The sequence below is a fragment of the Arachis ipaensis genome, chromosome B08 (assembly GCF_000816755.2).
Source record: "Arachis ipaensis cultivar K30076 chromosome B08, Araip1.1, whole genome shotgun sequence".
In the NCBI taxonomy this organism is placed as follows: domain Eukaryota; kingdom Viridiplantae; phylum Streptophyta; class Magnoliopsida; order Fabales; family Fabaceae; genus Arachis; species Arachis ipaensis.
The window spans coordinates 118,496,345-118,514,016 of NC_029792.2; the positions used below are offsets into that span (position 1 = coordinate 118,496,345).

At 41.9% G+C, this 17,672-nt stretch overlaps 2 protein-coding genes across 2 annotated transcripts; one reads left to right on the top strand and one right to left on the bottom strand.

Annotated features, from left to right (window-relative positions):
- LOC107611559 lies at positions 419 to 1,177 on the top strand. Its single transcript, XM_016313470.1, has one exon. The coding sequence runs from the start codon at positions 419 to 421 to the stop codon at positions 1,175 to 1,177; it is 759 nt and encodes a 252-aa protein (XP_016168956.1).
- Positions 7,561 to 14,918, bottom strand: LOC107611558. The gene is made up of 3 exons (XM_021108331.1): positions 14,814 to 14,918; positions 7,936 to 8,075; positions 7,561 to 7,840 (listed from the first exon to the last, which is right to left on the bottom strand). The coding sequence occupies exons 1-3, from the start codon at positions 14,916 to 14,918 to the stop codon at positions 7,561 to 7,563; spliced, it is 525 nt and encodes a 174-aa protein (XP_020963990.1).

Below are 17,672 nucleotides of genomic sequence, written 5' to 3' on the forward strand. Positions count from 1 at the left end.
ATATAGTGTAAATTGGAAAGCTGCTTCGAATACCTTTTTTTTTTTTAGAAAATGAGTAATACTTCGTTTTTTTTTATTTTTGGGAAAATAAATGATTTATATTTAAGGAAAAAGAAGAGATAACAAATTTAATGTAGTTTTAAATTTAAATTTAAAGTTATTTTTCAGTGTTCAAGTTTTAAAATTACGTTTACGATGTCTTCGATTCCTGTGCCAAAACCAAAAACGAAGCATCAGTCACAGTGGGCGTAAATGAAGGCGTACGTGGCACGGTACCTGACTTATCTAGTGAGCCGTTTTGCAGTATATAAGTTCACTACCCAGTTTTCCTTCATCGCGTCTGGTGATCCATACTAACGACGGTCCTCCTGTAACCTTCCCCTTCCACCACCTATTCAATAAATTTAAATCAAATAGGATGAGATCTGGTGCAACCTCCGAGAAAGGTAGAATGGGAAAGAAGGTCGGATATGGAAGAAGGAAAGGGAAAGGGAAAGGGGTGCCACCACGCGTCTGTCTGCTGACTCTTCTGCCTCGCAAAATATGGGAGAGAATTGCATCAAGGGTTGCGTCGTCCTCGATCCAGGATCTGTTTAACAGGCAGGCGACTTGCAAGGTATTTTTGGACACAGGCCGCTCATCTGCGGTGTACAAGGTGGCCTCCATAGCGGAGATACTCGTCGTGTTCGGTTATGACTTGGAGGACCGTTCTGAGGATGAGTTCCTTTATAGAAGCGCGCGCGCAGGAAATCCGGCCGCTATATTCCGTATAGGGATGAGAGAATTCTGCTGGATGGACCGACACGTCGCTGGGGTCGACACCCTGCTTGAGGCCGCCAATGCGGGTGACGTCCAAGCCTGCTACATGTGTGCGATGCTGCTACTGACGCCAGGTGTTGGGGACGGGGCAGACGCTGGCAGGGGGGTTGAAATGTATGAGAATGTGCTGGCTGCTGGAAAAATCGAATTGTGCAGAGAACTCTTCGGGCAGTTGTTCGCAAATCCGCTGATTGTGGTGCACCCGTCGGATCCAGGGAAGCCCGTCGTCTGCCGGTCAAGCGTCTGCCCGACCCGCGGGACCATGGGTGCCGCCAACGATTCCTCGAGTGTGCCGTGCGTCCACTGCCTTGCCGAGTTTGAGGTGTTGCATTTCTTTAGTCTGTTTACTTTCAGATGAAGTTTCGTTGTAACCAAAGTTGAATGTATTTCATTGTTAATGATTCGGGTGTTTGAGTTGGGTGGCCTTGTAAATCCCCGCTTTTGTGGACCAGATAAGTGACATATTCGAACCGATGCATATCACCGTGTTTAAACATTTAAACGGTCACACGCATAACCTTCGATAGAAGCACTATTTCATAACTTCATTAGCTAATAGGCCAAGACGAATAAAAAAAAAACGCGCCACAAAAGTTCAATATTAGCATTGGGCCTAAACAGTACAATAGTAATCCTAAACATACATTGCCGGGGAGGGGAGGGGTAGTATACGGTGTCTCCATCCCGTTGTTGCACTGACCCGTAAGACCTGGGACTTCACCTGTCCAGCAAAATGTTGGCCAACTACCGTATGATTTCTCCCAGTTGAGTCCTGAGTTCCTGTCTCTCTCTCGATCTGGGATATACGGTACTCGATCGACGCAACGGCCCATTGTATGTCCTCAATCGATTGGCTGGCTACAAGCGAAGTAACTTTGTTAGCAACGTATTGATACCGACGCAGGTGACTAGACGTGGGGGTGCTGCAAGAACACATTTTTCGCTTACCCGATGCACCTGGTTCTGTCGCGGGACTATTTCTCACCGTCGTATCGTGCCGTTCGCCTTGAATGACGAATCGATTGAACTCATACGGCGGCGGGAGCTCACTGCCCAAATTGGAATCGAGGCGCATCGGTAAACGAAATCCTCCTCCCCTGCGTTGCGTGCAGCGGTGCATGACATCCTGAGACTGCATAAGTCCCTGACGGACTGTGCTGCGGTCCTCCCGGTAATTAAGGTCCAAACATCGTGGGGAAGGTTGGCGGGGTCTGTCGGACGATACATCTCCTTTCCTTGTATTGAATGCATGAGACGCTTGATGAATGGGCCGTTATGTGTAAGCAGTGGACAACACAAAGGCTCCAAGCAGTTATCACAAAGGCTGTTGTTTACGGTGTCCGTCTTTATAGTCACCCGGTGCCGTGTGCGATCGAATCCCATCGGTTGTGTACCGTGCCTCTACACCAACTCAGTCACACTCACATCGATTAGGGAGCCTGCCGATTCATTCCCGTCGCCTCGCACACGGCTTCCTTAGCAAACACGTCCCTTGTATTCAGAGTTTTTTTTGTTTAATTTTTTTTAACTTTCCGGTCATTAACTTTATGACTTTCATTTTGCCCATTTCGTCGCTCGGGGATTCCCAATTTCTTTTTTTTTCTCTATATGTTTTGTAGTACCCGGTCAATATATCCCATAATAAGTATCAGTTTAACCAAAGAACAGTTTGCCTGTTATCCGTTGGGATTTATAAACGAGTAATTGGTTAGATAATATAAATCCGTCAAATTCTTACATCATGGATATATAAAAAACATGAAACAACAAAGCATTCATTAAACAATATGTCAATACTAAACCTAATATGATGCGTCAATACTAAGCCGAAATATTATACGTCAATACTAAACCTAATATGCATGACAATCCTAAACCCTAGGAATGTCTACGTATCGTTCCACCTCATAGTCGACGCGACAGCGAATGCACCGAATATGGTCGGCGCCTCCGACACCGTGGACGGAGCCCCGCTCTGTCGCCCTCCGGCGGTAGTCATAGAGAAGACCCATATGGCCTCGGGTCATGCATCTGGTCAAGTCACAGACCGTATGTTCTTCTCCCTTTTTCAGCATATGGACTTCATCCGGCCAAGAAATTATGAGGACCGCGAAGCAACTCGAGTAACATGCGGGGAGTAAGTCACCTGCTTCGAGCGTGCGAAATAGTTCCAAACCTTTTTTGTCTTCGCTGTCGTCCATTCGGATGAGCAACTCCATTGAAAGTGCGTACTTGGCAGCGTCCACCCCATTGCTTGCTGCATTTTGCAGCATTTCCCATCCGATGGCGTGGTTACGTCGTATGTAGAGCTCCCGCAGTGCCTCCCTAAATAGAAGCTCCGGGTGACCAATCTCAGTGCACCTTTCGAAAAATTTTCGCCCTACAGGGTCCCGTATTCACAACCAATTCATCTCATGCGGGGGTGGTATGGCAACCATCCTGAGCACAGTATCCTCGTCGCCTACATCGCGCGTAACGCAACACGTCATACGGAACCTGCACAGGTCCGCAATGGAGTTCGTCGCAACTTTAATGGCTATGACTAACCAAACGTCGCAGGGTAGTTCGAAGGCGGTAGACAAACGCTCCATTGTAACTTCCCGTTGGACGAGGGCCTGGCAATGTATATGCTTAAGATGGTGTTATCCAGTGGTGTTGAGAATATGCATGCTAGTATATTTATGGTTGAGGATCGCCCTTTGGAATATAGTTCCCTCGGACTTAATCGACGCATCTTATGGTTGGCGAAATCCATTCTCGTTTTTTTTAAAAAAAAAAAAAAGCCTTCTACGCCCTTGCGTTGTAAACAGAAATAACATTATTAATTGAGGGCATTTATTAGATTTGTCGTTACGCGCTGGTGCATATTTAGTTGATGGCTAGGAGGGTTAAAATAAAATCTAATTAAAATATATTTTAACTAATCGTCATCGCATTCATTCATATGTATATATATAATTAAGGAAGATTAGTCTTGGAAACTTCAACAGGCGTCCATGCACGAAATACGAAATATGAAAGGAAAGGCCGTAAACACACAAAGTCTTAATTTGTGAGTATGATGAACTTGAATCGGCACGCATGCTCGCAGTGAACCCAAATAAAAAACTAGAGAAGGAAGCAACCTAATACTAACTTGGGCATGGGGACATTGGCATCATAGCTGGCTGAACGATGTATCCTACGCAGTACCAGGCTGTCGACTTAGGTGTTCTTCTTTGATTTCGTCCGCCATAACTCTGCCTTGCTCAACACACGATCCCTGAGTTTGTTGAATGGTGTGCTGGTCAGGTTCACCGCAGTTGTCGCCCTGATCTCGTTCTCCCATAACTGCAAAACGGTAAACGATCGGATTTAATGTGTCCCTACGATATAATAGCCGTAATCTACGTTTTTATTTGAGCATACTTACAATCTCGTCTATGATCGGGCTGAATTTGTCTCCCATGTTGAGCCACCCAATGACCCATATCCCGGAGTTAATGCTGAATGTTGGTCGGACGAATAGACAGTAACCGTTAGTATGTATTACGGATAAAAAAAATGCTTCACTCTCATACATGCATGTTTCACTTGGTGATAACGTACCTCTGCCCACAATTTGGTATCCCTATGGGGCTCTTTATCTGGAAATCTCCGAAGTTGCTTGGCAAGTTCATTAAGTTCTTCTCGTAAACTGCCTGTGTCACGTTGTATAAGACCCTTGCCTGCACGAACCGTGAAACATAGGTCAGAACGCTATTATGCACGTCGTGTTGCATGCTATGCCAAATTAAATTAAAGACTACAATCAAAATGGTTGCATGGTTTGCCAAATTAAAGTAAAGACAAAAATCAAAATTGTCTGGTAATTGTTTTTCGGATCCGGTCTTCCCGGTGAGGCGTCTCGAACTGGTTCGGCGATGAATCGAGGTTGTAAATTGCCCAGTCTTTGAAAGACACGAGCATCAAAAACCAATGGCCCAACGCGTCCTGCATGGGGACATAAATCTGCACAAAATAAAAACCTATAGTTAATCCACTTAAGACACTTGTTCGTGGTTTAGGTTTCGATTAACAAATGGTACTCCGTCAACAGATAAGTTCAAGGAATCGGAATGGCCTCATCCATTTCTCCATGTAACGATTGAGCATTAGCTCCGTCGTCTCCCCGTTCAGAATATCATCCTACAAAGACAACGTTGACGAATAAAATAAGTCGTGTTCTATAAGTATCAGAGCGTGGACGACTGTCAACGAGTGTTAATGGCGTAATGATTCATTTCGAGTACCAACAACAGATAGAGTTAAGTTACCGAGACACACGGCGGAAGGCACCAGTACGAGGGGGACGTGGCAAGGATCTTAGCACCGGTCATTGTCATGGCAACCATATGTATGATCTGGTAACGAAGAGCAGCAAAAAAAAAAAAAAAACCCGATGAAGTATCGCGATACGTTATACGTGTTTTTTCCTCGTTTAAACAAGCGTAGACAGGTGCCATACCTTGTCATCAACGTCATTTCCCGGTAGTAAGGAGTGTAAATCAACTCTGTCCGCGGACTTGACTCCAATACGAACAAGTTCCTCGCTACAGTAGGAGGAAAGAGTTTAGGCGGGAAAATAACCGTGATAAGCGGGTTTAAACACACACATGCTCGAGTTTTACCATGGATCAAGGCTCCCGTCGAACACGTACGCAAATAAGGCCGACTGTCGGTTGTTGAAATCCATGGCAGGAGTGATCTTGAACCTCATCTACGACACATGTTTGTCAAAAGTCAGTCGGTAATCGCATTTTGCGTTAAACTAACTAATCGATTATTTACCTTCTTGCTCATTGAAAGGGTAGACTTTTCCCTGCTGGAGCCGGATCGCATAGATCTATCGGTTGCCTCATCGGAACGTGGCCGTTTGGCGTTCCTAGTTGCCGAGGGTGGTGTTCGGAACAACTTTCGCATGATGGTGTCGGTTCTTGTCAGGGGTTGAGTACTATCTCAGCCGGATCTGGGGCAACTGGCGTTCCACTAGCGATGCCAGACGCAACTTTCATGGACTGCGGGGTTGACTGTTCATCCGTCTCTCTGTCGGAATCCAACAACACGATAGTTTTCTCGGGGATTGCAGCAGCTGAGTTGTCGGTCTCCTTCTCGAGGTCCTTCTGTCAGAGTGTAAGCTAAACCGGTTTATGATAAGGGACACCAACAAGACACGTTACATACATGGCCAAGGAGTAAATCCTAACCTGAACCTTTTCCACGAGGCCCCTCATCAAGTCCTTGACGATGAGACCGATCTTCGGAAACGACCAGTCCTCTTCCGACTGGCTCTGATCACCCTTGACCGCATTGACATCATCCGGCTGGCGAGCTTCGTCTGAGGTTCCAGAGTCAGCTTTGGGTCCACTGGGGAGCTACATATTATAAAAAAAGGGTCCAAAATCGAACAGTTATTTGTTGAAAGATTGTGTGAAGTACACCTGAGCAGAAGATTTACCTCAGATGCTTGCGGGGGCTGCGAGTGCTCAACTGTATCTGCGTCGTGGACCTCTTCGAATACGTCCCTGCATGTACCCCGTACGTGGTTGTTAATACGAATATTCATCTACCATGCATATGCAACGTACTGCATTTTGTTGTATTCTAATAGTCATAAATAAAACTTGTCTAACCTGTTGTGTGTGTCACCGTCGGAGCTCGAGCGTGCTTCTCCGTCGCCCATTGTTTTTCCTTTTTTTTCTTGGTGTGTTTCGAATAATGGTGGTTTAGAAGGATGGGTGGGTTTATTTAATTGCAAAGACCCTTGCAAAATTCGACGGTTGTGTACTCCGTTTACGGATGCGTCTATGATAACGTTACTCGGGTGTTGTGGGTGGAGTCACGGGTATACGTTGTAATCGTCACACTCGCGACAAATCTTTCACCCGTAAAGTACGTTCGTATGCGGCCTCGTTTTATGGTCTGTTCCGTATCCAAAAGTGTAAGTTCTGAGTGACATTATACTGTAAAATTTCCTTTTGCAATCACTTATTCTAGGATGATTGCGGTCAAATCTATCCAAAACTACCGACAGGCTTCCATTACGGCGTTAAATCTGACCATGCCTTCCCCACCCCCTCCACCCATTATTTTAAAAATTATATCGTACAGGCATGGGACTGCGTGCTACTTTTGCAATGGGCGTAATGCTTTATTTCCTACACCAGTACACCGCCAAAAGGCATTTGTTGGGAGATGGGACAAAGCCAAAATGGATAATACATTAGATACCTTTAGCTATTTGGTTCCCTTCCTATCGTACCGATTAACCGGTTTGTCCAAAGATTGTGCCATACTTGTTTAAGCATAAATATCTATACACAGTGTATTGTCCCATACCCCGAATTAACATATACACCTACTAGTCTACAGCTATCCAGACCCTAGGTCAGCGCGTCACAAAGTTGGACACCTCATGCGCATCAACACGAAGGGCACGGATTTGGTACGCAGGCCTCTCTTGGGAACCAAAACGCCAAAAACTTATTTATTGGTGCGCCTTTTTAATAGGAAGGCATTAGATCCTTTATATTTTTTTAGTTCAATGGTAAAGATTATCCCGAATATAATTTAATGTAATTAGTTTTTTAATATTTTTTTAGCTTTTGTGTTAGTAGATTATTTTAAAGATATTATTTTTTTATGTTTGTTATTGTTATATAAAAAATATATGTGGGCGTATATAAAAAAAATTAAGAATATGTAAAATTAAATTAATTAGAGTTAAATATTTCCGATTATGTTAAGTGTCATCTTCAACTTCTTCAACGGAGACGACGTTGCCGGAGAAACCTTCTTCGACGATTCTGGCCGAAACAGCACGGCTCTGATATTCAACGGATGAGGTAGTTTCGACGAAGCGCGGTCATATTCTTTGCTTATGTGCGTCAGATCTTCGTTGTTGGTGAGGGAGATCAAGGTTTCTAAGTCTTCGTTCGGCAATTGACACCGTAATGTCACAGACGAACCGCACAACGCTCCTACCTTTACCAACAAGTCAGCACAACGCAAAACATAAACAGTTAATGAACAATCACAGAAAAAAAACGAGGAACACTTAAAATTGAGAGAGAAACAACGCTAAAAAATGGATATGAGAAGCAAATGGAACGGTCCACGGTGACTCTGGTGTGGCCACCGATGAAACGGAGCCCGCCGTCGGTAGCACGTGGGAGGATCTTTCCGCCGTAGCTGCAGAGGAGCTTAATCGTACGGCTGGGACTCGTTTCCATGGCGATCTACTCTGTTAGTTCGAAAACAGAAGAAGCTTAGAAGATTCTAGAAACAGAAAACTGAAGAATAGGAGAGGTAAAGGAAAATTTGAGTCGTTATTGGCGGTGGAGATAATAGAAGGGGCAGCTTGCAACGGCAGAGGAAGGAGAAAAAGAGAACCAGACGGAGGAAGGAGAAGAAGATAACCAGGAGCAGGAGGGAGCGGCAGTAATAATAACACGATAATGGTCCAACTAATTTTAACAATTAAACTAAATATGTTCATTCAAGAAATTAATAAATAACTCCTTTATTTTTTAAGTAATTGCAAAAAGACTCCATTAAAATTAATATATTATTTTGGCCTTCTCTAATTGCAAAAGAGACTCCATTAACCAAAATTAATATATGAACCCTAAACCCTAAACCCTAAACCCTAAACCATAAACCCTAAACCCTAAACCCTAAACCAAAAACCATAAATCCCAAATCCTAAACCTTAAACCCTAAACCCTAAACCATAAACCCTAAACACTAAAGCCAAAACCGTAAACTATAAACCCTAAACCTTGAACCCTAAACCATAAACCCTAAACCATAAATCATAAACCCTAAACCATAAGCCCTAAACCTTAAACCCTAAACCTTAAACCCTAAACCTTAAACCCTAAACCCTAAATCCTAAACCATAAACCCTAAACCATAAACCCTAAACCCTAAACCATAAACCATAAACCCTAAACCATAAACCCTAAACCATAAACCCTAAACCATAAACCCTAAACCATAAACCATAAACCATAAACCATAAACCTTAAACCATAAATCATAAACCCTAAACCATAAGCCTTAGACCATAAACCATAAACCCTAAACCCTAACCCTTGAACCCTAAACCATAAACCATAAACCATAAACCATAAACCCTAAACCCTAAACCCTAAACCATGGACCATAAACCCTAAACCATAAACCCTAAACCATAAACAATAAACCATAAACACTAAACCCTAAACCCTAAACCCTAAACCATAAACCCTAAACCCTAAACCCTAAACCTTAAACCCTAAACCCTAAACCATAAACCATAAACTGCAAACCCTAAACCTTGAACCCTAAACCATAAACCATAAACTGTAAACCATAAATCATAAACCCTAAATCATAAGCCATAAACCCTAAACCCTAAACCATAAACCCTAAACCTTGAACCCTAAACCATAAACCATAAACCCTAAACCCTAAACCATGGACCATAAACCATAAACCATAAACCCTAAACCATAAACCCTAAACACTAAACCCTAAACCATAAACCCTAAACCCTAAACCCCAAACCCTAAACCATAAACCATAAACCCCAAACCCTAAACCCTAAACCCTAAACCATAAACCCCAAACCCTAAACCATGAACCATAAACCCTAAACCATAAACCATAAACCCTAAACTCTAAACCATAAACCCTAAACACTAAACCCTAAACACTAAACACTAAACCCTAAACCATAAACCCTAAACCATAAATCATAAATCCTAAACCATAAACCATAAACCCTAAACCATAAACCCTAAACACTAAACCATAAACCATAAACCCTAAATCCTACACCATAAATCCTAACCCGTAAACCCTACACCCTAAACCCTAAACCATAAACCATAAACCATAAACCCTAAACCATAAACCCTAACCCATAAACCATAAACCATAAACCCTAAACCATAAGCCATAAACCCTAAACCCTAAACCCTAAACCTTAAACCCTAAACCCTAAATCATAAACCCTAAACCATAAACTCTAAACCCTAACCCATAAACCATAAGCCATAAACCCTAATCCCTAAACCCTAAACCATAAACCTTGAACCCTAAACCATAAACCATAAACCCTAAACCATAAATCAAAAACCATAAACCATAAACCATAAGCCCTAAACCCTAAATCCTAAACCCTAAACCCTAAACCCTAAACCATAAACCATAAATCCTAAACCATAAATTATAAACCCTAAACCATAAGCCATAAACCCTAAACCATAACCCCTAAACACTAAACCATAAACCCTAAACCCTAAACCATAAATCATAAACCCTAAACCATAAGCCCTAAACCTTAAACCCTAAACCTTAAACCCTAAACCTTAAACCCTAAACCCTAAATCCTAAACCATAAACCCTAAACCATAAACCCTAAACCCTAAACCATAAACCATAAACCCTAAACCATAAACCCTAAACCATAAACCCTAAACCATAAACCCTAAACCCTAAACCCTAAACCATAAACCATAAACCATAAACCATAAACCTTAAACCATAAATCATAAACCCTAAACCATAAGCCTTAGACAATAAACCATAAACCCTAAACCCTAACCCTTGAACCCTAAACCATAAACCATAAACCATAAACCATAAACCCTAAACCCTAAACCCTAAACCATGGACCATAAACCCTAAACCATAAACCCTAAACCCTAAACCATAAACAATAAACCATAAACACTAAACCCTAAACCCTAAACCCTAAACCATAAACCCTAAACCCTAAACCTTAAACCCTAAACCCTAAACCCTAAACCATAAACCATAAACTGCAAACCCTAAACCTTGAACCCTAAACCCTAAACCATAAACCCTAAACCATAAACCCTAAACCCTAAACCCTAAACCTTAAACCCTAAACCCTAAACCATAAACCCTAAACCTTGAACCCTAAACCATAAACCCTAAACCCTAAACCCTAAACCATGGACCATAAACCATAAACCATAAACCCTAAACCATAAACCCTAAACACTAAACCCTAAACCATAAACCCTAAACCCTAAACCCCAAACCCTAAACCATAAACCATAAACCCCAAACCCTAAACCCTAAACCATAAACCATAAACCCCAAACCCTAAACCATGAACTATAAACCCTAAACCATAAACCATAAACCCTAAACTCTAAACCATAAACCCTAAACACTAAACCCTAAACCCTAAACACTAAACCCTAAACCATAAACCCTAAACCATAAATCATAAATCCTAAACCATAAACCATAAACCCTAAACCATAAACCCTAAACACTAAACCATAAACCATAAACCCTAAATCCTACACCATAAATCCTAACCCGTAAACCCTACACCCTAAACCCTAAACCATAAACCATAAACCCTAAACCATAAACCCTAACCCATAAACCATAAACCATAAACCCTAAACCATATGCCATAAACCCTAAACCATAAACCCTAAACCATAAACCTTGAACCTAAACCATAAACCATAAACCCTAAACCATAAATCATAAACCCTAAACCATAAGCCATAAACCCTAAACCATAAGCCATAAATCCTAAACCATAAACCATAAACCCTAAACCATAAGCCATAAACCCTAAACCCTAAACCCTAAACCTTAAACCCTAAACCCTAAATCATAAACCCTAAACCATAAACTCTAAACCCTAACCCATAAACCATAAGCCATAAACCCTAATCCCTAAACACTAAACCATAAACCTTGAACCCTAAACCATAAACCATAAACCCTAAACCATAAATCAAAAACCATAAACCATAAACCATAAGCCCTAAACCCTAAATCCTAAACCCTAAACCCTAAACCCTAAACCATAAATCATAAACCATAAACCCTAAACCATAAACCCTAAACCCTAAACCATAAACCCTAAACCCTAACCCGTAAACCATAAATCATAAACCCTAAACCATAGGCCATAAAACCTAAACCATAAACCATAAACCTTGAACCCTAAATCATAAACCATAACCCATAAGCTATAAACCCTAAACCCTAAACCCTAAACCCTAAACCCTAAACCCTAAACCTTAAACCCTAAGCCCTAAACCTTAAACCCTAAACCTTAAACCCTAAACCTTAAACCCTAAACCCTAAACCCTAAATCCTAAACCTTAAACCATGGACCATAAACCATAAACCCTAAACCCTAAACCATAAACCCTAAACCCTAAACACTAAACCCTAAACCATAAACCCTAAACCCTAAACTCTAAACCCTAAACCCTAAACCATAAACCATAAACCTTAAACCATAAATCATAAACCCTAAACCATAAGCCTTAAACCATAAACCATAAACCCTAAACCCTAACCCTTGAACCCTAAACCATAAACCATAAACCATAAACCATAAACCATAAACCCTAAACCCTAAACCCTAAACCATAGACCATAAACCCTAAACCATAAACAATAAACACTAAACACTAAACCCTAAACCCTAAACCCTAAACCATAAACCCTAAACCCTAAACCCTAAACCTTAAACCCTAAACCATAAACCATAAATCATAAACTGCAAACCCTAAACCTTGAACCCTAAACCATAAACCATAAACTGTAAACCATAAATCATAAACCCTAAACCATAAGCCATAAACCCTAAACCCTAACCCATAAATCCTAAACCTTGAACCCTAAACCATAAACCATAAACCATAAACCCTAAACCCTAAACCCTAAACCATGGACCATAAACCCTAAACCATAAACCCTAAACCCTAAACCATAAACCCTAAACGCTAAACCCTAAACCCTAAACCATAAACCATAAACCCTAAACCCCAAACCCTAAACCATAAACCATAAACCCCAAACCATAAACCCTAAACCCTAAACCATAAACCCCAAACCCTAAACCTTGAACCAAAAACCCTAAACCCTAAACCATAAACCCTAAACCCTAAACCATAAACCCTAAACACTAAACCCTAAACCCTAAACACTAAACCCTAAACCATAAACCCTAAACCATAAATCATAAATCCTAAACCATAAACCATAAACCCTAAACCATAAACCCTAAACACTAAACCATAAACCATAAACCCTAAATCTTACACCATAAATCCTAACCCGTAAACCCTACACCCTAAACCCTAAACCATAAACCATAAACCCTAAACCATAAACCCTAAACCATAAACCCTAACCCATAAACCATAAACCATAAACCCTAAACCATACGCCATAAACCATAAACCATAAACCATAAACCCTAAACCATAAACCTTGAACCTAAACCATAAACCATAAACCCTAAACCATAAATCATAAACCCTAAACCATAAGCCATAAACCCTAAACCATAAGCCATAAATCCTAAACCATAAACCATAAACCCTAAACCATAAGCCATAAACCCTAAACCCTAAACCTTAAATCCTAAACCCTAAATCATAAACCCTAAACCATAAACTCTAAACCCTAACCCATAAACCATAAGCCATAAACCCTAATCCCTAAACCCTAAACCATAAACCTTGAACCCTAAACTATAAACCATAAACCCTAAACCATAAATCATAAACCATAAACCATAAGCCATAAACCATAAACCCTAAATCCTAAACCCTAAACCCTAAACCCTAATCCCTAAACCATAAACCATAAATCCTAAACCATAAATTATAAACCCTAAACTATAAGCCAGAAACCCTAAACCATAACCCCTAAACACTAAACCATAAACCATAAACCCTAAACCCTACACCCTACACCCTAACCCGTAAACCCTACACCCTAAACCATAAACCCTAAACCATAAACCCTAAACCCTAAACCATAAACCCTAAACCCTAACCCGTAAACCATAAATCATAAACCCTAAACCATAGGCCATAAACCCTAAACCATAAACCATAAACCATAAACCTTGAACCCTAAATCATAAACCATAAACCATAAGCCATAAACCCTAAACCCTAAACCATAAAACCTAAACCATAAATCATAAACCCTAAACCATAAGCCATAAACCCTAAACCTTAAACCCTAAACCCTAAACCCTAAACCATGGACCCTAAACCATGGACCATAAACCCTAAACCCCAAACCATAAACCATAACCTCTAAACCATAAACCTTAAACCATAAACCCTAAACCATAGACCCTAAACCCTAAACACTAAACCCTAAACCATAAATCCTAAATTCTAAACCCTAAACCCTGAACCTTAAACCCTAAACCCTAAACCATAAACGCTAAACACTAAACACTAAACCATAAACCATAAACCATAAACCCTAAACTCTAAACCGTAAACTATAAACCATAAACCCTAAACCCTAAACCCTACACCCTGAACCCCAAACATAAACCCCAATGTAGAATAACATAAAGTATTATAAAATACATTTCTTTATAATTGGACATTTTTGAAATACCATGATTATTCATTGTTTCACGGCTAACAATGTAATAACGATGTTAATATTGTTATCATTATTATTATTTAGTATTAACATTTATCCCTCACATTATTATAAGAGAGAGAGGAAACCACGCTACATTTCTTGAGGCCACCTGCCTACCTTCGTCCTGGCCAGCTGGTTTTTTTTATTATTGTTATTATTAATATTATTATTATTATTACTATTATTTCATATTTTATTGTATTTAAGGGGCATTTACGTTTCTTGATGTGACGTGAGTGACTGCTCAAGACGACATGCGGAACAAGATGGTCAGACTCATCATGATGCCCAACTCTACGCGGTCGTCGACTATATAATACAGCAAATGTGAGAAAGTGTATACTATACGGTTCCCTTAAATGCTTATTCGATTGCCCCTGTTGTGGATAGTCTAACTCACGGCATAGGAAGGAAAAAAAAGGGAAAAGAAAAGCAATTTCGAAAATAGAAAATCAGTTTCTGGATTCGTTGGCTGAGATGGGTGAGCAGGTCTTTCCAGACGATCTTTTGATGGAGATTTTCACTCGAATAAACCCGAAGACGGCGGCGAGATGCAGAACCGCAAGTACAACCTGGCGTGTCCGACTGTCTTCCGACAGATTTAGGAGAGACAACACACTCGCGAACATCAAGAAACACCGTAAGGTGTTGCTCCAGATTGGTGACCCGGAGACGTACGGCAAACGAATCTTTCTGTATTGTGGACTGTGTAGACGGAGGAAGAGTAGCCACGCCAATGCCAGAACAACTGGGTCCCCGCGGATGGTGGAATGTCATCGGCTCCGATTGCAGTGTGATCTGCGTGCAGTATAGCACGACTGGTCCTGATTTGAGACTTCTATTATGGAACCCACTGCTGCGAGTCGCTCGGGAACTGGACGATCCGGCCGACAAACTACTTAAACAAGCCGTCATCGGTTACGCATTTGGATACTGGGCGGGAACTGACAATTACTGCGTCGTCCATATGTCCAAGAGGCACGTCCTAGACAGGTTTTTGCACTGCAATGTTTTCAATTCCGCAGAGGGAAGCTGGAAACACGCGTACATAAATGATCAGCGTCTCACTCACCTCGATGAGGGATCAACGTTCCACCTTGGTAAGGCCGTGTGGGTCAACTGGGGTGGACGTGGTTTGATGATTGCAACGCATGTGGTCGTGTTGGATGCAGAAACCTTTCTTCTGAGCAAGATAAGGATAAACCGTAGGTCAATTCAGCACGTGCAGGCTCTCGACAGCATCCCACATCTGGTCGGCTATGAACGATCCCCGTACGGAGGACTGTCAACCATATGGTGCAAGATTGACTTGGAATCGATGTGCGTCGTCCCGTTCATCAAGCTAGGAGTTGCCGATCAGTATGGCGTTCCATGGAATCCTGTGACCATCATGGGTGATCATATGATCACAGCACGTGAAAACAATCGCAAACGGGCTGGAGGCGCTAACGGTTCTTTTCTGACAGATATTTCGTTGGATCAGATTAATTTTGTGAGCCGACACAGAGTCACCACATTCAAAGGTGAGTGGCCGAGAGACATGTCCCTTCAGCGCGTTATAATTGTGGGGGTGGGTTGTCTAGTTCCCTGAGGGAGCGGCCGATTGTGTGATTCGATCGAATATGCGGCAAGTAGGCTGTCACTCCGTAAATCCGTCGCGAGTACGTATGGACCAAGTGTAATCGTTGTTTGTATTCCGGGTATGTTTAAATTGTGCTTTTCAAATGGATTGATGTGCATCGCGGTTTATTATATTTAGTAGAATGCATAGGGGAAACGAAAATTATCCAATTAGACTGAAAACACAGTGCCAATGTAATCAAATCCACGCTACAACTCAGGCTAAACAAATCGTTCGAAGTAATTATGTTCTCCAGACGTGAAAAAAAAAAATAGGCTAAGCTAGCGACTTCAATCGAAAAAAAAATCAACAAGACGATCACGGATATCAGCACGATGATCACAACCCCACGCCTCCTCGTCGTTGCGACACTCGCAAGCATGTTGTCTTCCATGGCCGTAGAGGCCGCAATGACAGCCTCGAGCTCTGCCCTTGTTTCATGCACACTCTGTTGCAAACGACGCAGCTCGTCTAGGAGTTCCTGTCTTGTCTTCTTCAACTCTGTGTTCTCGCTTCTAATGCACTCGTTCATTTCTAGCAACCTGCGAATGACATCGGAATAACGAGCCGGGGGCTCTGGATCGTACCACTGAAAGAACGAGCATTTCCTGCTGGTTCTGTACCCAGAACATCCATAAAACCTTCTGCCTGGATAGTCAGATCTCCAAGCGGTTTCTGATTGGCGATGTCACGCCACAGTGACAGCGAGGCGTCGGTGCATCGACGAAGATGAGCTTATGGAGGAGGATCTCTGCATTGTGTGTTCAATAGTTCACGGAGAGAGTGATAGAGTGGCTTTTGAAATAGCAGTTCGCAACGAGGGTTCATATTCACCTCTCTGGTAATGGCACCATGTCCTCGCATTCCAACGGTCTTGTTGTTGACTGACACCTGTGACGCCAACCTGGCAGAAAACGGTCGATTAAAGCCCCTAGTCACAGGGCGGAGGCATCTTCCCCCATGGAGTTGTTAGCTGACGATTCAAAGTTCAAACCATTAACATTAAATATGTGACCCGTTGTCTCCAATTGGTATAATCTTTCTCTACGAAAAATGGTATGGAAAAAAATAATTCATACGTATATATCTTGTACGATCTGGTTGCATCTGGGTCTATGGGGAGATTGGGTTGGTCTGCGGGATGGATTCTTTCTACTGTTTTGAACCGTGTCGGACGGCTGGCCCATAGTAACGTTTTAAAAAAATAAAAAAGGCTTTCCATGGTCATTATTGCGGGAGTTTTCCCAACGCAATCGCCGTAGGTTGATTGTAACTGGAATAAAACGAATTTATTGTCACCTAATCTCTTGTTATTCATTGGAAGATGATGTTACTTAATGAGGCGTTTCATATTTTTTTGTGTTTAAGGGGCATTTACGTTTTTTTGGTGTGACGTGAGTGACAGACCCATCATGATGCATAGCTGCGCGCTAGAGCGCTACAATCTAGCAAGAGTGGGGAAGTGTATATTACACGCATCCCTTAATTGTTTACTCCATTTTGTTCTAGACGTTCTAAGTCACGACATTTAAAAAAAAAGCAGAGAAGGAAAGCAGTTGAGATTATGGCAACTTAGTTGGCGGAGTCATTGGGTGAGATGGGTGACCAGGTCTTTCCGGACGATATATTGATGGAGATATTCACCCGGACAGACCCAAAGACGGCGGGGAGATACAGAGCCGCAAGCACAACTTGGCGTGTCCGACTGTCGTCCGACAAGTTTAGGAGGGACAACACGATCGCAAACATCGGGAAACACCAG